Source organism: Ascaphus truei, chromosome 12 (genome assembly GCF_040206685.1).
Source record: "Ascaphus truei isolate aAscTru1 chromosome 12, aAscTru1.hap1, whole genome shotgun sequence".
NCBI lineage: Eukaryota > Metazoa > Chordata > Amphibia > Anura > Ascaphidae > Ascaphus > Ascaphus truei.
In genome coordinates this window covers 3,552,524-3,573,451 of record NC_134494.1, presented here as the reverse complement: position 1 = coordinate 3,573,451, position 20,928 = coordinate 3,552,524, and the positions used below count along the sequence as shown (strand labels likewise).

Here is a 20,928-nt window from a genome sequence, read left to right as displayed (position 1 = left end):
GAGTGAAGGAGCCGAGAGGAGTGGAGAGATTCAACTTACTTAGTAGAGCTGATAGAAGTATAGACTTGGTGGACCAATGCCCTCACCCCACTGCCCGGGGTGATGGGGAGAATCCAAGACCCACTGCGAGGCTAACCTCGGGGGTGGGCCACGGGGTATTGAAGCCCTAGCCCAGACCATCCTGTTGGAGGAGAGACTTCGAGGGAAGGAGAGGAGGAATTATCTATGTGGAAGGAGAGTGGCGTAATAACAAGTCTTGCTGTTGTTGTTGCGGCTACTGGAAGCCACTACCGTTGGGAGATTGCTGATCTGTCAATAAAAGAGACTATCCGTTATTACAAAGACTATCTGTGTGAATTGGAAGGTATTACCCTGGGACCCAAGGGGTTCTTCTATACAGGTCCTGTCCCCTATTCCTGGGAGTATAGAAGATGAAGGCGCTGCACCACTAAGAGATCATGGAGGCTACCACCCCAGAAGCCCGGTCCTGGCTCCCCCACAACATCGCGGGAAGCTCAGGCCCTCCTGTTCCTCACAGGTACGCACCACACCGCATGTAATCTGCCCTCATGCACCCTAGACACCACCGTAGAGTCTGGGGGAAGGGAAGAAGCAGGGTTACATTTGGAGGCGCTGCTGAGAGATGTCAGAACAGGACCGGCTTATAGCAAGGCAGAACGGGCAGAGCAAGATGCACTCTCCGTGCAAGTGTTGGAGAAGGATGGGCGCCCATAGGAGGTGTCATAGGAAGGGTGAATAGTTAGAGCTGACCGAGTCCCTTGAGGCAGGTAGCGTGAGGCAACTGGGGGGGGTCAGCCTGTTAACCAGTCCAGGGACCATGGCCCAGGGCTCGCACTATGAGTGGCCAAAAGCAGGAGATGCCCCGTACCTAGAAAAGAGGTACCATAGCTATCACCCACACACACGCACCACAGAAAACTTGCATGGTAGACATCGACTACAGTGCATGGAGGAGAGGAGTTCCGCTGAGCCTGGGGTACAAGCCACCTCAAGTTAGTGAGAAACAGCATGCCGAGCACACAGTTAGCAGTCAGTCAGTGTTTAGGTACGAGATACCCGTTAGACACTGAGGATAGAGCACATGGGCGTTTGGAGGACTCATCCAAGATGGCGTCCATCCCTAAATGTGCTCCGCGGAGCAAGAACAGTGATCTAAAATGGCGGTTCCCGCCAAGCCTGGAGCCAGCACGTGCGTTGTGCACAGAGACTATTAGGAGAATATGGCGGGACATGTGTAATAATTTGGCGCTAAACCCGGATTCTTTGCAAGGGGAGCGGAGCGGCGCGAAAGCCGAAAGCCCACCCACCTGTGTCGTGAATGGTCAGAAAGCCCGGCCACGTCACGCTGAAGAAGAAAATATCCCACCTCTGGATTTCACCAGAGGGAGTGGGCACAAGGAGAGCCAATCAGGAGAGTCCTCCCCAGTGAAGGGAGGGACCGGAAGCCTGAGCGAAGAGCTTCACTTTTGTCTGGCATTCGAGGAGCAAGGAGCTGAAACACTGAGCTGTTCCAACCCTGAGCGAACCATGTCCGAGATGAGTACTTCCATCTACCAAGTACCAGGAGGCCTACTGGTAGTGGAGGTAGCTGAGCACGAATACATTCGGTGTTTGTGCGTCCACTGCGGAATACCAGGCGCGGTACAAAGCACCAGGGCCCGATGCCCTCAATGTTGCACATTTTACCTTTGGCCGAACGAGCCCTGGCCTTTGTTCGGAACCCCACGGGGTGCCTCTCCGGGGACATTGACGGAGGTGGCGGAAGGTAAAGAAAAGACTGCCCTGGGTCCCCGTTATACCATATCGGGAGGAACCAAGGCTCCGCTCGCTATTAAATTGAGCGAGCTGGCAACAGAGAAGAGCGTGACCGCAGTGAAGGTACCAGAGCGAGAACACTTTGTACCTATACCCACTGGTTGTATCGCCGAAGAACCAGCTGACTCCCCAGCGGAGGAGCCGATTGTGATTTCTTCAGAGGACGAGATTGGCGTGACATCGGTGGCGATGCGCCTACCGGCGAACCACCCCAAAGGCATCAAGAGAGAGCAGACAAGTCCGGAGACCATCCGACGGCGAGCACTGGTGCGGCTGGAGGCCCGTAGGAGTCCCATCGCCGTGGTGACTCCCAGTGCGGCGGAGACGGAGACCGAGACGGTCCTAGAGGAGCCCGATGTCATCAAAAAGCAGCGGAGCGGTAAGGAGACTCCACCACCCCCTTACTCCCGCCAGGCGCAGACTGCACTCACGGCGAACGAGAAAGAGAGGCTTGAGGCCTACTTGTTCGGCCGTGTACCGGATGCTCCGCCACCGCCCCCGCAGGTCCTCGACGCACTTCCGGTGTGTGACCACGGAGCGGATGGAGATTCTGCAGGCGATCCTGATGACGTCGTTTCCAGTTCCACCGGGAAGAAAGTCCTGGAGGAGTGTTCTCCTCTCGAAGCACAGACTCAGACATTTCCCTGGCTCTCCTACAGAGTCGAGGCCCCTACCGAGAAGCCAGAAGTATGGCGGGGAGTGCCTCTAAGAAAATGTTCCTTGGGCGTGGTGTCACCCGCTTGCTGGACAATGCCCTGGACATTCCCCCAGCCCCAGCCCATAGCTCCACTGCCCCGGCCACTGCCCCTGCCCCATCACGAGTGGTGCCACCGGGACCTACCAGGGATAAGTTATGTAAATACCCCAAATACTCCAAGGACTTGCGGGACTGGGAGTTGAGTGAGGAAGGGTCTGATGGGGAGATACCGTATTCAAGTGTTATACCTGTACCTAACCCTGTGCCGTTTTCTCCTGCAGCTAGAGGGAGGGCCCGTGGGTCTCACACTCCAGTAGAGGCTGGGTCTACCAGCAAAATGGTGCACAAAATGAACCCCACTAGGTATTATAATGCCAAGGGAAGGAGAGATTGCTCGCGATCTACTGATGCGGGTACATCCGGTGTATCATCACAGGTAGAGTCTGATGTAGAACGCACTAGTCAGTCCGCAGAGTACGAACACCGCGACAAATGGTGGGCGCCTTTGTTCACCGGATACCACGAGGGGATGGACCGTACGCGGTTCTTATTAATTAAGAACGATGTAGTAGATCATTGGTGGGCGGCTGGTTCTTTCTCTCCACAGGAGACGGAGGATGAGTTAGATCACCGGTTTAGGGAGATAGAACAGAAACGTATTGTACCTCGAGGCCCCAGTATATTGTACGATGAGGTAGCTCCTTAGGAGCCTGTATTTTGGGTACTGCTGAGCAGGGCAGGGCACCGCACACTCACCAAACTAAGTCGAGCTGACCGGGCCATAGTCGCTAGATACCGGCAGTCACACGGGTATGAGTATCCCTACGTGCCTGAGCCCATCATGAGAGAAATTGACTAGAACCGAGACAGTTGGCTCAGGGAGGCAGTCCAGGAATACCTTCGGACCAAGTTCGGTCAGGGAGGGTATCACAATGAGGATAAGATTATTGAGCTAGTACGCATATGGAGCATCGGTAGGTGTATCTACATGTACGGTGTTACATACAGGCCTGAGCATGGGCCGGTTCAGTCGTTCGCTGTGACTCTCACGGATCATAATGGACGGCGGGTAAGAAAGCCTGATCCAAGGCACTATCTGTAGGGTTCTCCATGTTGGGAGTACCCGGGTGTACTTGTATTGACCTACCTCATTATGCCATGTATTATGGCAATGTTATGTGTGCTGTTTCCCAGGTGGTTCGTCGCAGGATGGTTCTGCTAAAAATAGGTCCAAGTGGGGACCATTGGATTCCACCATAGGAAGAGTGTAGCCCCCTGTAAACAGCACAGGCTATACCTATCTTCCTTCTACTGTGATAAGTCCTGTTAAGATCAGGCACCAGTAATCATCATGGGTTTTCCCCCTTCATAGCCCTATCCTGAGTGGTAGATGCAGGCTTGGACTCTGCTGCAGGCGTGAGCAAGAGGGGAGGTTCTGCTGACATCACGAGGGGCGGGGCTAGCTCTATATTTAGCAGCCAACTCCTGTGAGTAGAGTTAGTTGATAGTGATATTGAGAGTCTGGAGTTGCCGGTTAGTTATGCCAGGAGTATGCAGTTCAGTTAGTATGCCGTGAGTCGAAGAATCCTGCGGATCGGTCCGAGGAGGTTGAGGAGACCGTGGTCTCCCCTGCGCAGAGTGCAGGAGCCGAGAGGAGTGGGGAGATTCAGCTTCCTTAATAGAGCTGATAGAAGTATAGACTTGGTGGACCAATGCACTCACCCCACTGCCCGGGGTGATGGGGAGAATCCAAAACCCACTGCGAGGCTAACCTCGGGGGTGGGCCATGGGGTATTGAAGCCCTAGCCCAGACCATCCTGTCGGAGGAGAGACTTGGAGGGAAGGAGAGGAGGATTGATCTGTCAATAAAAGAGACTATCCGTTATTACAAAGACTATCTGTGTGAATTGGAAGGTATTACCCTGGGACCCAAGGGGTTCTTCTATACAGGTCCTGTCCCATATTCCTGGGAGTATAGAAGATGGAGGCGCTGCACCACTGAGAGATCAGGGAGGCTACCACCCCAGAAGCCCAGTCCTGGCTCCCCACAACATCACGAGAAGCTCAGGCCCTCCTGTTCTTCACAGGTACGCACCACACCGCATGTAATCTGCCCTCATGCACCCTAGACACCACCGTAGAGTCTGGGGGAAGGGGGGAAGCAGGGTTACATGTGAATAAAAGCTGGTTACCCATTTTAAGAGCACTAATGTTAACTCCTTTCTTCATCCAACAAGTGGACATGATATTCCATATAGTCAATTCTTGCGCATCAGGCGCAATTGTGCTGACTTGGAAACGTTCAAGGTACAATCTCAGATACTTTTTGAACGTTTCCAACAAAAAGGTTATGATAACACTATAATTACCATGGCCTATAATAGAGCTTTAAATATTAATAGGAATAAATTGATCAAACCCCAAACCAATAAACAAATTAGAAACCAAATTGTCAATACAAGTGGGGATTCTAACACACCTAATCAATCGTTGGAGAATGTTTCCATTAACAATTTCACTTCATCAACTATTACATCACAGACTGTAGAGCTGAATGACAAAAACCATAAGAACAAGAAAAATACACCTTATTTTGTCACAAAATGTAATAGCTCACATAACAAGATTAAACATATCCTTAACAAATATTGGTACATTTTACATATGGACCCAATACTGACCAAATTTCTGTCGGAAAGACCACCTATTGTTTTCACTAGATCCAATAACCTTAAAACTATTTTGGCCCCCAGTCTTCTTAAGGGGAGTGTTCTTACAAAAAAGAAGGATCTAAGAGATATATTAGGCCTAAAAGGAAACCACAGATGCAATAAGTATAAAATCTGCCCTAGAATGCTTACACAGGACCATTTCAAATCTAAAATAACAGACTTCAAATATGAGATTAAAAATTACATCGATTGTTTGACAACGTATGTCATATATATTTTACAATGTGGATGCGGTCTACAATATGTAGGCCGCACCAAACGCCATCTTAAAATACGTGTAATGGAGCACTTAAGGAACATTGCCAATATTCCCAAACTATTGGCCATGGGAAAACCACTGTGAACACAAAATCCAGGGGGAGCATGGGGAAGAAACAGAAATAAATTTAAGTGCAGCAGAATAGCAATGTGGAAAAAATGTTTATCACAATAAAAGTAATGTACTCACTCGTCTGTAATACATATAGTATATTTTCCTTGAATGGGTCTTTCTCTTAATATTTTTATATGCGTATATCCCCATTATTCATTGATATCTGTCCATTTGGGACATTAATCCCTTAATTCCTGTACTCTATATGTATTACAGGGTGATACATTGTCCCTCTAATAGGTTCCCCTTTCAACATTTGTTGATTTTGATTCTATGCTTCTATATATGTGTTTGCCTCTGTTTGTTTATTCCAGTTTGTCCATTTGGGACATTAACCCACTAATGCCTGTATTCCTATTGTAGTGAAACACAGCATTACCTCTATTAACATTCACCCCAGTAGCGCTTTTAGGAATAGTATGTTCCCTATTACCAATTAGGCAACCAAGCTATTTAAGTTACAACTGCACCATGAGACTCCACACTCCTGACAAAGCTGACGCTAACACGTGGCGAAACGCGTAGTGTGGGAGTCTTACCTGAGCGGAGCTATCAGAAGAGGAGTCCCAGAAAGTCCAGCCCTTACCCAGCGACGGACCCGGATCTGACGTCAGACGCCGGGCGGAGCAGTGTCACAGCTGACCGGAGGCAGAGACAGACGAGTGGGGAGAGTTGCGGGACGGTGAGCCAGCTGGCAGCAGATATCCTCTTTTACACTATTGCTGTGTGACATGCCCGTTTTTTACGGTTATATTGTGAGTACATTACTTTTATTGTGATAAACATTTTATACCATGGTTGATCTGCGCTATGCCAGTTTCTTTCTTTTGTTATTGGGCCATACCCTCCTGAGTACCTGATCCACCCAGATGACAACTTTACCACTTTTTAAACCACTGACTGTGTGAGTCAACCCCGCTGTTTTGACTCTTACATCCTGTAAGTAGTCATTCTATAAGAGCCAAGTCGTTTGGAGACATTTTTTCCACATTGCTATTCTGCTGCACTTAAATTTATTTCTGTTTCTTCCCCATGCTCCCCCTGGATTTTGTGTTCACTGCTGTTACTGTGGGGGGAAGAGTGAAGACTGCCCCTTCCAGTGGGTTTTGAGCAGGGGGTGAAACTGTATTGTACAAATATTACTATTTATTCACTTATTTAAGTATTTACTAAGTCACATATTATTAGTGTTTCCTTTTTATTTGTTTGCGCCTGTGTTCACTTTATCACTATACCATGGGTAAACCACTTACACATCTTTTGTCTCATTTCAAAGATGTTCACCAATGCAGCACCACAGGGGTCAAATATATGGGCATCGAACATAAAAAGACCAACATCAGAGCTGGTGATAAAGATCTGCAAATTGCAAGAAGGGAGTATCACGGTAACTTATGAGAGGCTGTATTATACACCAAAATACCTGGGTGTAACAACCTGGGAGTCACGCGAACTCGGCGTGCTCCCCACTTACCCGCAGTTCCGCCGGCCCTCCCGCGCCTCGCAGAGATCCTCCCTCCAGGACGCCGACCGCCGTCTCGCCTGGGCGCGCGCGCACGGCGGCGTTCCTCTTCTGGTGCCGGGTCTGGGCGCGTGCCCCGTCACGCGCCTGCAGGCGCGGCCACATGGAGGCGCGGCCACACGGAGGCACACCAGCCTCTTAAAGGCACACTACCACTTTTCAATGCTACTATCAAATGCACCCTTACTACTGTGCTCTATAGCCCCTCCTCCAGGAACCCTTCTGGACCTATCCCTGTCACAGCCTGGCCCATCCACACCCCCCCACCTTGCTACTCTGCCATTGGACCCTCTCACCTATATATACCCTGCAGCTTCATTGACTCGTCGGCTGAGCAAAGAACCAGTTGTTCTTCTTACTCTCTGCCTCCCTAGTCCTGTCTTGTCTTGCAGTCTTCCTCGTTACCGAACCGGCTTCCTCTACGACTCTCCGCACCTCTGGCATCCCGAACTTGGCATACGGCAATACGACTCTCCGCACCTCTGGCATCCCGAACTTGGCATCCGGCAATACGACTCTCCGCACCTCTGGCACCCTGAACTCGGCAAACGGTAAAACGATTACGTCTCTCTCTCTAACCCCGGACTTGGCTAACAGCACCTACTACCATCCGTACCTCTCCTGCCCCGACTCGGACGCCCCGACCATTCTACTCTCAAGATGTGCCCTCGTGGCTGTGGGTGGCGTTATATCCTTTCCCACCTCAGCACCGCGGTCCCGCCTCGTTTGTGGTGAGCTCGACCTGACATTATGCTCAGCCCAACAAACATGGACCCCGCTGAGGTGGAGCGTACTTTAACTTCCCACTCTAATCTCTTCGCCAGGCTAGAGACTTATCTGGAACAAAATGATAGGCAGATGGATTTGCTTCAGCAGAGCCTTCATTCCCTTACCGTTCAAGCCCGAGCTTCCAGTCTGGGACCTTCACCAATGGCCTCTACGTCCTCCGCAACAGTCTTTGCATCTCCTCCGTCTGCTATGGAACCCCAAATTACCTGCCCCCAACCGCTCTGCTGGGAACCCCCAAGGATGTAGGGGCTTCCTTAATCAATGTTTCATCCAATTCCAACTTTCACCCTCTCGTTTTGTCTGCTCAACTTCTAAGGTTGCCTATATCGTGGCTCTTCCCTCCGACGAGGCGCTGGCCTGGGCCTCCCACATTTGGGAACAACAAGCGCCCATCACACAGGACATCGACCTCTTCGCCCGTGAGTTCCGAAGGGTCTTTGACACACCTGCACGGCAGTTAACGGCAGTTTCCTCTCTCCACCACATAACCCAGGCAGGTCGTCCCGTTGCCCGGTACGCTGTGGAGTTCCGCACCCATGCTGCCGACACGGAATGGAACAATGAAGCACTATCTTCTGCGTTTTGGCAGGGCCTGTCGGAGTCCCTAAAGGATGAGCTTGCGGCGCGGGAACGTCCTACTGACCTAGAGGATTTGATTGCCCTTTGCATTCGGGTGGACCAGCGTCTGCAGGAGCGGAGGACTGAACGTTCTCGTTACCGTCAACGGGTTTCAAGGTCTCCCGTCCCATCGTTCGTGTCTCCAGCACCTCCGTCTCTCTCTCTAACCCCGGACTTGGCTAACAGCACCTACTACCATCCGTACCTCTCCTGCCCCGACTCGGACGCCCCGACCATTCTACTCTCAAGACATGCCCTCGTGGCTGTGGGTGGCGTTATATCCTTTCCCACCTCAGCACCAGGGTCCCGCCTCGTTTGTGGTGAGCTCAACCTGACACTGGGTTGAACTGAACACGACTTTAGATATGATATAATATAATTTATTCCTTGAAAAAGGTGAATACACAAGATATACAAATAACAGGCAAAATATACACTTACTTAGGGTTGGAATGATGAAGTAATCTGGTTTACACGATTAGCAATTCATGCAGCAATCTCCAAATGACACAAAGACACAGAGGATAGGCTGGACACTGGTTTATATGCAATCTCCAGTCTATACCTTACTATTGAGTGTAGACTATTGGAGAACAATTACCTGCACCCAATCTCTCCTTGCCACCTCACCTGAGGGGCACCTTAACACCCACCCACTGGGTGGGTAATATTCTAAACAGGGGCTTATTTTCTCAGTCCCCCTCCCACTAACCTGGCGCCTTCAAGTCTAGCTTGGTGCAGGATGCCCTTTGTCTAAGGTGTGATGTACCACACTTAGGGCCTCATGCAGTAAGCGTTGATAAGGGAAATATGGCCATGTTATAGCCAAAATTGGGTTTGAGATTCAGTAAGCGCCGATAAGTGCTTCATATCGCCAGGTTTCGGAGCCGATAATTTGGTTATGGCCAGTCGCCTGCCGATAAGCCTCTTTTCGACACTGATCGCCACTTTTTTAAATCGGCTGGATTCAACAAAAAAAAACAGCTTATCGGGGCTGATCGGCACTACGAAATTGAGATGTTATGGCCGATTTCTCCCGCCAACTAAAGTTGGCAGTTTGGACGGGAGAACGATCGCTAAGGCTGCCGGAACGGCACTTAGAAAAAAAACATCTTCTGTACATCAATGGAAGTCAATGGAGCGGGGACGTATAACAGTATAGTACTGTTTACGTTTCATTGCTCACAATACAAGGGGGATTTGCATTACAGTGTGGGGGCATTCCCTGCATTGTGTCACAGCTGATGTGTCTTATTTGCATAACATTCGACTTTTACATGTTTGCAGCATTTGCGGGTCACATTACTCATCATGTGATGATGTGGCAAGGGAAAATACTATACTACACTCTTAAAGGAGAACCTCACATCATATCACACATTTTACTCAACTCAGCGACAATTATTTACATGATGTCACACATGTCACACATGTCACTCATACACAGTATATTCATCTTCCTTTACATTACACAATGCTTGTAATGTGACACGCATCTTTAAACGTTCATGTACATCTGTCTTCTCATGTTTACATATACTTTTGGGTCCTCCCTATTTTCATGACGTCACTTATTGGACGCTCAATCACATTGCATGTTTACATTGTAACCGTTGCATTACAAGCACTTCAACCTAACTTATACACACATGTACAGTAATTCAGCATTGGGACACCTTGTAAACTCATTCTATACCAACTATCCTCCTTACACAAATGCATGCATATGCACACGACTATTCATTGTTGCCAACATGTCACAATAACATGGATAATTACACATGTTACACAAAACTTTTCCCACGTCAATCTCAGCCTTTTTGTCTCATTACATGACTGACTCTTGCGTTCACAAGTGTTACATGCATTGCACATGCAACTATTTATTTGCAAGCAATCTTTGTACAAAGCTTCACGTCACATCATTGCCAAATATCATCATTCCCTGCAGAATACACACAACAAATACTTAGAACAACAAGTGCACACAGCTTGCCACAGAAGTACTTTATTATGTTAATGTAACACCTTGCATTTTACTATGTCACCTGACATCATCACATACCTATTTAAAGGACGCACATTACCTGCTCATTCACAGCTACTCATTTCAAAATGTTGCGAATGTTTAGGAGACGCAGGAACATTCTTTTCTATGACATGCTTGCTGATCAAGAGAATGATATAGGGCAAGGTAGGGACACACCGAGGGACAGTGACAGTGACGCGGATACGACAGGGACAGGGAGAGGGACAGGCCGAGGGACAGGTAGAGGGACAGGAGATCAGAGGAGAAGACAGAGGAGACAACTTGTGCCTCGTCCGCGTCTGTACAGGGAGAGAACCCTGTTAGATGGGATGAGTGAGGAGGAGATTGTAAGTCGCTATCGTTTGAGTTCAGCAGCAATCTTATCTCTTTATGAGGAGATAAGGGGGGATTTAGATTTTTTCACAGCCAGAGGTCGTGCAGTCCCTGGGCTTGTTAAAATGCTGTGCTCATTACATTATCTTGCTTCCGCGTCATACCAGACAACTGTGGGCATAGTGGGCGGGGTCTCGCAATCTACATTCTCGCGGGCCTTGACCCAGTTTCTCTATGCACTCAATAGACGCGCTAGGAATTATATTCATTTTCCTACAGAGGCGACAGAGTGGCTGGAAGTCAGGACTGGCTTTTATAATATAGCAGGGATACCATGTGTGCTGGGTGCAATCGATTGCACACATGTTGCTTTGATTGCACCTAGTCAGAGTGAGCATGTGTACCGCAATCGGAAGCACTACCATTCACTCAATGTACAGGTGGTATGTGATGCCACGATGAGGATAATGCATGTGGTACCCAAGTTCCCTGGTTCCAGTCACGATTCCTCTATCCTGAGGAACTCTTCAGTCTTCCATGCGTTCGAAGAGGGACATTTTGAACCTGGTTGGCTGCTGGGTGAGTACATATTTACATGTTCTAACACAAAACACATGTTGATTTAGGAATGTTGGCATTGTACAATTTGATCACTAATGTCAGCTTATGTGTGCTCCATTCATTATAGGTGACTCAGGATACGGAATTAGGCCGTGGCTCTTGACTCCGGTGCTAAACCCTCAAACTGAAGCAGAGGACAGGTACAATGCAGCCCATATATCTACAAGATCTGTTATAGAGAGGACATTTGGCCTACTCAAGACCAGGTTTAGGTGTCTGGACAGAACTGGTGGGGCTCTTCTATACAAGCCTCAAAAAGTGTCTGATATTATCCTTGCCTGTTGCATTTTGCACAATGTTGCACTCAGGCACAATGTACAGTCAGACCTAGCTGAGGCTTTGGTAGACGAGCATCCCACCCATGTAGCTGCTGAAAATGAACAAACAGCCAGTGGTGGCCAGACACGACAGAATCTCATCAATTCATTTTTTTCTTGTAAGTACAAACTCATATGTTCCTAGTACTACTTTTATAGTTTAATTATGTTATATTAACAATAATGTTTCTTTATATAACCTTCTGTTAGGACACAGATGAATATGGGTTGCACACCTTTCTTTTCTCTGCTGTGTGCACAAAGGGATGTGGCACCGGTATGTTATTGTTGCACAGGTTATATAATCCCTCTTCAATTGTACTTTAGTTGTGTGTATGTGAATACAACTTGGGTAACAAAGCAATAATATTGTAGCATTGTGTTATTCCTTATGCTAAGACAAAACACATATTATGCCCATAATCATTCATGCTTCTAGTATGCTTACATACAATGTTATTGGTGCAGTGTAACATGTACATCCATATGATGTGTACACCAGGCTGATTTACATTTTGAATGTCATGAAATATACATGGTGTTGTACATTTAACACCAAATACACACTTTGCTGTGTTGTTTACGGTACTGAAGATGGCATGTCAATGTTTGCAATTTATATATTGTTCCTTTGCATTATAGGTATATCTCCAGTATGACTGATCATGGTATGTATATTTGCTGACATCTCTCATAAGATGTGCCTACCTCAATCTTCCTATAATTATTGGAACTAAAAACCCAACATATTGGTTTAAACACAAATGTTACATATATGTACTTTCTGTATCATGTATATGCATTTAGCTACTCTTGAGCTTTCATGTGCATTGTATTACAAAATGATTACTCACATTTCATCACATTTTATGTATGTTTCCTTATAATTTCCATTAATGTAATATAGAGGTGGTTGGAGAAAAGGGGATAACTGTACTTATTTGTTTACTTACGGGAGCACATTCATCACTAGCATAGACACACTTTTTAAGACAACTGTTTGTGTCTCTATCAATTGGTGTAGGATCCATGTATAACACCGACAAATGATAACACCAGCTTTATTATGGTAGCTTATATCATCATATTGACTATACTATGTATTTCTAAACGATTAATAAACACAGTAAACTATAGTTAGTTAGGTTAATGAAATATACACAGAAACGTACTTCATAACATGATGGTGATGTCATATTCAGAACATCATGCATTGGAGGGGACCATAACATCTGGCCACTAACATTATTTGCTACAGTCCCAAACCATTTTATCTACATACCCATGTAACAAGAGATTTTAAAAATAAATGGCTACTTGGTTGTAAGTGTCCTTTACATTGGGAGAAGGAGTGGCTCACTGAGTAAAGACACACACTGGCACTGATAGTTTGAAGCAGGGGAGTCTGGTTCAATTCCCGGTGTGGGCTCCTTGTGACCTTGGCCAAGTCACTTTATCTCCCTGTGCCTCATGCGGCAAAAAAACATTTGTACGTTCCACGGGCCAGGGACCTCAGGCTGAAACATGTGTCTGTAAATCGCTGCGTACAACTAGCAGCCCTATACATGAACATGCTCATATTATTATTATTATTGTTACATAGTTTCGACAGTCATACGTTCCATTACATATTAGAATACACAAATGTGTTAGCAGAGTGGGAATGGTTGTTATATATAAAACACACCATGTCATAAAATGTTAGTAGTCATTAAAGAACACTCAATAAAAATTCATGAGGCACTCTTTTGCAACATCATTATGTTAATTAAGTGCTTATGCAATATAGGCATAAGGGTATCACATTTTTAATTGTTTGTTAATAAGCGCTGCAAGCAATATAAAATTAGTTCCATATGTAGTATAGTAGTCGGTGGCTCCTCCTCACAATCATCTCATATAAAGGTAGACTCTTCTGAAATCATACATTGATCCGATTGTATCTTCCCCGACATCTCTGAAATACAGCAAACATATGATGGTCAAATATGGCACCTTACTATATATGTATCCGTGACAACGCATTACACAGCTCTATATGATTGTGTACATACACACGTCACTCACTTATATGTTAGAACTACAAGTGTACATCAGTATGTAATGTTTCTTTAAATTTGTAGCAGGCATAACTATGTATATGATGTGAACGTTGCCTGTATACTGAAAAATGTGCGCGCACATCTTAGTGTGCGCACGCACTTCACGCTTGGCTGCACTAACTGTTAGCGCATGCGCAAAACAAAGCGTACGTTGTGCGTTCAATACATCTTGAAAATACCATTAAACATAAAATCTTTATTTCAAATACAATGAATATGAAACTACATTCGTTCTAAACGAGTACATCTGTATTCTTTTTAAACAGACGTGTTTGGACAGAAAGCACGGCCGATAACACAATGCGCAAATGCAATACGTGTGACGTCATGTTAAGCCAGCGTGAAACGCACGCTAACACTCCTCCCACTCAATTAACATTCGGCTAACGCCCAGGGTACGCCTACAAACACTGAGCCGCACGCATCACACACTGCAGTTACCGTTACTATAACAAAACATGACAGCCAATAGGCTTTGAGGCGCGCACGTCGCTTGGGGGCGGGACTTACATCACTAATCCTTTTTAAGGACGCCTTGGCCCATGACAAGGGTCCCACGTCATACGTGGTGGACCCGGTTTTCAATGTTGTAGATGTTGCATGATAACAAAACAGGTATGTGTTAGAGTAATGGTAAAATGTTGCTAATATGTTTAAAGGGATAGGAAAGTACGTATATTTATTCCGTCAGCAATGTGTACTACTCTTTCAGGTCCTACTATATTGTATTAGGAAACAATTTGTTTGTGATCGCTACATGTTATGCAGTCTGCAATGTTACGCTGTATCCACGCATTGAAAGTGAAAATGGTGGTTACAAAAAAAAAAAAAATTTAAACGCAGAGTCAACGCATAACGATTGTTATATTTACCATTCTTCTAGAATTAACTCTTCGCCTGGCTGCAACTGGTCGCTCCAGAAATGCAAGCCATTTTCATCCACGCTTAACCCAACCGCTGAATCCAGTATGGCACATATCTCCTCCAGGATGCGCTCATAGGAATCGCCACTGCTTTCTTCAAATAATTGGTCGGGAGGTAGGTTCATTTCTTCCGGTTCCCATTCCAATGCAATTTCAGCTGAAAGGCTTGGTACATAATCATAGTACTTTTGTTCTTGTACAATGTGGGTTTCAGGAATGGAGGCTGCAGATATTGCAGCACGTATCGATTCAAAGGGATCAGTAGTAGCGGATACATTGCTATTGCCATTAGGAATAAATATGCCTTTCACGACAATATAAGTGCCGTCTTTCAGGAGAAATTGTTTTTCCGGGGCAATCTTCCAGAAACCATAGGTGTGTTGTAGCTTATCCTGGTCACGTTCAAAAAAGTCATTACTTGATAAAGTGAATCTTATTGAGGAATTAAAATTCCGTGCATGCTTACGGTCTTGGTAATAAGGATATTTTGCTCGAATGAAATCATCGATTTGGCGTGTGCTTGCTTTCTGTCCGCGACTGTTCAAGATGGCTTCACAGATCATGTACTTATACCCTAAAAGGGGATTAATATTGTTAACGAATTCATCAGCCATGTCTGAGTAGCACAAAAGCTGTGTGCAGGTCTGTGTTATTTGCTCATCAAAATGAATGTGCTGAATGGCTAACAAACTCCTGTTTTTCCTTGTCAAGGTCAACAAAAGTAACTACTTTGACTCCTTATTTCAAACGCCAATTGGATTTGTTTGTCTAATTGGGTTAACAGTTGTGGTTCGTGATATGGGACTGTGGGAGAAACATTTCTCCTTCTTTTATCTCGTTTGTGAAAAACATCCCTAGACTGTGAATGCGTTCACATAGTGTTTTTTTGAAAACTAACAAAGACCAGTGTGTGAAAATATTTCTTAGCCAGGCATATCAGTAAAAACACACCTGCAAAAAGAAATGTTTTTTCCCCGCTTACATTTCTGTGTGTATGTGAAAGTCTGGTTAACTCCCTGTCTGCATGAGTTTAAATACGTGTGTATATATATATATATATATATATATATATATATATATATATATATATATATATATATATATATAAATATATCTCTTATAAAAATATATATATATTTATATATAATATTTTATTTTTTTTTATATTGCAGGAGTACACACAACATTGATGGCATTAAGTATACCTTGTATGAAACCTATTTAAATGGTGAGAAACATGATTGAATTAAGTAATAAACATTTGTTTAAGCACAATACTGTTAGAGTCTCATACTTAGGATATTTCTCAAACATTAGGCCTGTATTATTAAAATAGTGTGCTTTCACAAGGAAGCATGAAGTGTATTAGTTTGTGTATACCAGTTTATATAGTACTATATATATATATATATATATATATATATATATATATATATATATATATATACATATATATATACACACATATACATATATATATATACACACATATACATATATATATATACACACATATACATATATATATATACACACATATACATATATATATACACACATATACATATATATATATACACACATATACATATATATATACACACTCACACACTCACACTCACTCAGTGTGTGTGTGTGTGTGTGTGTGTGTATATATATATTATTATACATTCTGAGATGTTATAGAAACGAACACACAACTGATTAAAGGACAAAATTACAATGGCCAAGCAAGGCAAAGGTAAGTAATAATTTACACATAATCCTGCTGTACACGTACAAGAAAGATGTTTGCACTTACTTAGGTGTTTTAATAATTGCATGTGACTAATATGCATATGCAATTCTTACATCAATTAACACACCCAAATGCAATGTTTTGCTGCAAAGTCAATGGCAGCTTCTCTAAACTTAGCAACTGGCTCCTGGTGGACCATTACTGAACAGACGATTACAACATAAATATTTATAACACAATTAATTATGAGTGTTAACATTTCCAAAACTTCACGTGTACAAGAACATAGTTGAAAGTTTGGAAACAACACAGTCTTCAGCATACATACAATAGTAATTAGATAATCTGAAGTCAACAAAACAAGGCCAAAGACATATTTTCTGAATTATAACATTTATTTTTTTTGTTCCTTTTGCGAGCGAGTAACAGGCCTGCTTGTTGTCTCTTGAATTTTCCTTTTTCTTTTGCCACCAACTTTAGGCACAACAGAGCCACTTTGAGTGGCCTCTGGCACTTCACGGGCAGGGCTTGTGGCCAGTGACTGTTCACCTACGGGGCTTGTGGCCAGTGACTCACCTACAGGGCTTGTGGCCAGTGACTCACCTACAGGGCTTTTGGGCAGTGATTCACCTACAGGGCTTTTGGGCAGCGACTCACCTACAGGGCTTTTGGGTAGTGACTGTTCACGGACAGGGCTTGTGCCCAGTGACACATGTGAGCAAGTTGGTAGACACTGCACAAGTGATGGTTGGTCTGTTTCATGTGTGTCTTGTTTTGTTTTTGTCGCCTCCTTTGTAGGTGTCTGCTGCTGAATTTGTACAGATGGCAGCGGTAGGATGTCATCAGGAACCTGCACAGCAATGTCTGCTACTTGACCGGTAACATTTGGGCCTGGTGAATGAATATCAGATGAATGTGGTGAAAACTGACCTGCATGAACAGATCCTGGCTGGGAGGTGTTGAATTGTGGTACATTAGTCATTCTCCAGTAATTAGCTTGTGTTTGCTGAACAACTAATGCTTCGAATGAGGTGTTGATTTTTTGCAACTGTTTAGGCACTTCAATGAAGACTCTGTGGAGATGTGCCAATTGTGATACTGTTTCTTCCTGCAGTCCAATCATCCTTTCCAGCACTGTCATCATGTCTGAATGGCGACGATTTTCTGCGTCCACTATTTTTCCCTCTGAAGCTACAATTGCATCGTATGTGGAAGTTGATGGACGATTTGGCGGTACAACAGTTTCTATTGGCACCTCTTCATGGTCACATGATTGTATTTCAGTCTCTTCTGTGGCGTCATCCTCATCATACTCATCATCCTCATCACCATGATGTTCTAAAAAGAAATGTACACATTATTAAATGGCATGTTAATGTATGCTGTGTTACTATGTAATTGTACTGTGTCCTAAGTAACACCTAACATGTTAGCATACGTTTTATAACCTCATTAAAAACTACCTTGACTTACGAATAATGTTTGGACTCAGTATGAAATATGAATGAATGAAAAGTTGCTCTAAACTCAGAAGTCCTACATGATAATTAACATCACTAACACAATACATGTTGCCTTACACTTAATTTTCACTGACACTAAGTAATCCTATTTAAAGAAGATGTGCAAAACAAATAATGCACATGACAACATAACATATAGAAGAGCACATATTATATGGCCAGCAAATGATACACTCACCTTCTAGTAGTGTTGAGCTGGCTGACCCAGGTGAAGACACTTGTTCCATCTCAGGTGACACATGTCCTCCAGGGGCAACTATATATAACAATAACATAAGTTTTACATTTACATGTGTAAATATTGAACAAACACTTATTGTATGTTCTGTATTTATGATTAACTAACAACATCAGTTCCTTAACCGAAAATGTGTGTGAAAGTGAACATAAATAGTTGTAATAACACTGTACATGCCTGTGTACTTAGAATTTTTGAGTTCCCTAACATACAACATACTATGTTTCTGCAGTAATGCGTGAGGATAAATAGATTAAATGAGTACATAAAAATCATATGTTGTGTAGTGATATCAGTATCATAATGTACATAACTATCATGAGATGACCATTCACAATGGTTATCATGAAGGTGGTCATATTGCAAAAAGTGTTGTTTTTGGTAGAGGATATGTGTGGTACATTAATCGAAGATGTGGCACACCTGAATGTGGCTGTGACTCAACAAGACAACACATGCAGTGTGTGATAATGTGTCTTTCATAGTAGTTCAACTATAGATATGAGTGAACTAATGTGTGACGTACGCTTTGATAAGTAATGAGTTGTTGGGGCATTTAGTAGCTAGAGTTAAGCTTTCAAATGAGTGTGATTAACTTCAGTTGTGCTATTCAGGTTGTAAGAAAGGTATTCCCTTCCCCAAAAAGCCTAATCAGCCACACCTTTCAATGACTTGAAACAGGTGCAAATGGTGTGAACTAAGTTGACCGTGAAATGAGGCTGTAATTAGTGTGTGTGCTGAACCCCACCCCCTCTGTTGAAGTGTATGCTGTGATGAGATATTAATTGCAGCTGCTTTAACACAATGGTAGATGAGCTAAGTAGTCATCTGCAGTGTTTAAGTTATGAAAACAATGACATAACATATGATACGTGTGCCTCATTATGCTGTCTGTATATGACATAAAGCAAAAATGGACCTTTTCATAAGCAACTATAGATGTGTTAGTGCCAGTGATGTTTGTAGGCCGTTACATGCAATTTCTTTGATGCATGCTTAAAATAGGCAGTAATGTCATGTTTGTCGGAGTAAAATCAATAAAATACACAATAATATGATACATATTTCTGTTCTGTACCTGTAGCTACTAATAATTTCTCATGAACATGTGTTACACGTGTACTACCCTGTTGTTCCCCATCTTCGCCCACCATCAATTGCTTCCACTGCAGCTATGCATTTTGGGAATTCACATGTAAATGAGCACGCAATGGCACGTGCTATATTAGTTACTGCTTTTAGTAGGACTACTACATATATGTCTATTTTGAGATATATATATACAGAATCAGACATATACATATATAGATGCAGGTATGCTTATATTGTGAAGACAGTATAAAAAGCAGTGTAAATATGCAAAATAACTGTAAGCAACGACACGCCTAGTACAGTAATATTTATCACCTGCTGGAAATTGTGACGGATAAATTCCAATGTCACGGTCACCAGCCAAGCCTTCCACGACGACGGTAAGTAATTTTGGCCGAAGCAGCTCCTCCAATGGAGTCAATATGAGACGTTGTGGTGTGGGCCCACCTCCAGTGCCAGTAGCATGCACGCGTTGGTCTTGTATTTTCTTTTTCAATTTGGACCTAATATCATCAAATCTTTTCCGACAATGATACTTGTCCCTGACACTATTCCCACAGGCATTGACACCAATGACTATTGTGTCCCACATTTCTTTTTTGCTTGCTGCACTTGTCCGCCCTTGAAAAACATATAAAAGATATGAGGTAAATTAATAATAATATAAGCACCAGTTTCCTACACTGCTAGCTGTTCCAAGAGATAGCAAACATGCTGTTTTATGTGTAATATGTGCAGCACATGAGCATTGACTACTAAACCTATACATGTAAGCAAGGTTGCATTCATATTGTATGCAGTTCTGGCAAATTGACCGCCTGTGTTTATTTGTCCTTGTAAGGCATGATAAAAAGCTGTGTTTCCACACTAATGAACATAGAAAGATATTGTGTACCCATATTTGCATATGAACAAAACTCAGATGACCTAGGATCACATGTATTTGAATAATAAATGTAAAGTTACACTTACCTACTAAATGTCCATAGAGACTGTCATAGTGCTCCAGAATGCCAGTGACAAGAGCCCTATTTTCCTGGTCATTGAAGCGAGGATTACGTGGCTTCTCCACACGTTTTTTCCGAGCAGGTTTAGGGTCAGAGCTTGGCTGGTGCTGACTGGACTCTCCTTCTTCCAATGGAAGAGCCTCCAAAAGCTGGCCACCAGCAAGCACGCCACCACCAGACACCCCATCAGCAACTGCGCCACCAGCAGCACTCCCAGCACCAGCACTCCCACTCCTAGCACCAGCACTCCCACTCCTAGCACCAGCACTCACACTCCTAGCACCAGCACTCACACTCCTAGCACCAGCACTCCCAGCACCAGCACTCCCACTCACAGCAACAGCACTCCCACTCCCAGCACCAGCACTCCCACTCACAGCAACAGCACTCCCACTCCCAACAACAGCACTCCCACTCCCAACAACAGCACTCCCACTC

The 20,928-nt window shown here is 44.2% G+C and overlaps 2 protein-coding genes across 2 annotated transcripts in view; both read right to left on the bottom strand.

The window, feature by feature from the left end:
- LOC142464294 (uncharacterized) overlaps positions 1–20,928 on the bottom strand; it is a 566,786-nt gene that overhangs the window by 381,016 nt on the left and 164,842 nt on the right. The gene's annotated exons all lie outside the window — the stretch shown is intronic.
- Positions 17,018–18,395, bottom strand: LOC142464320 (uncharacterized). Its single transcript, XM_075567814.1, has 2 exons — positions 18,332–18,395; positions 17,018–17,968 (listed from the first exon to the last, which is right to left on the bottom strand). The coding sequence occupies exons 1-2, from the start codon at positions 18,378–18,380 to the stop codon at positions 17,025–17,027; spliced, it is 993 nt and encodes a 330-aa protein (XP_075423929.1). The 5' UTR covers positions 18,381–18,395; the 3' UTR covers positions 17,018–17,024.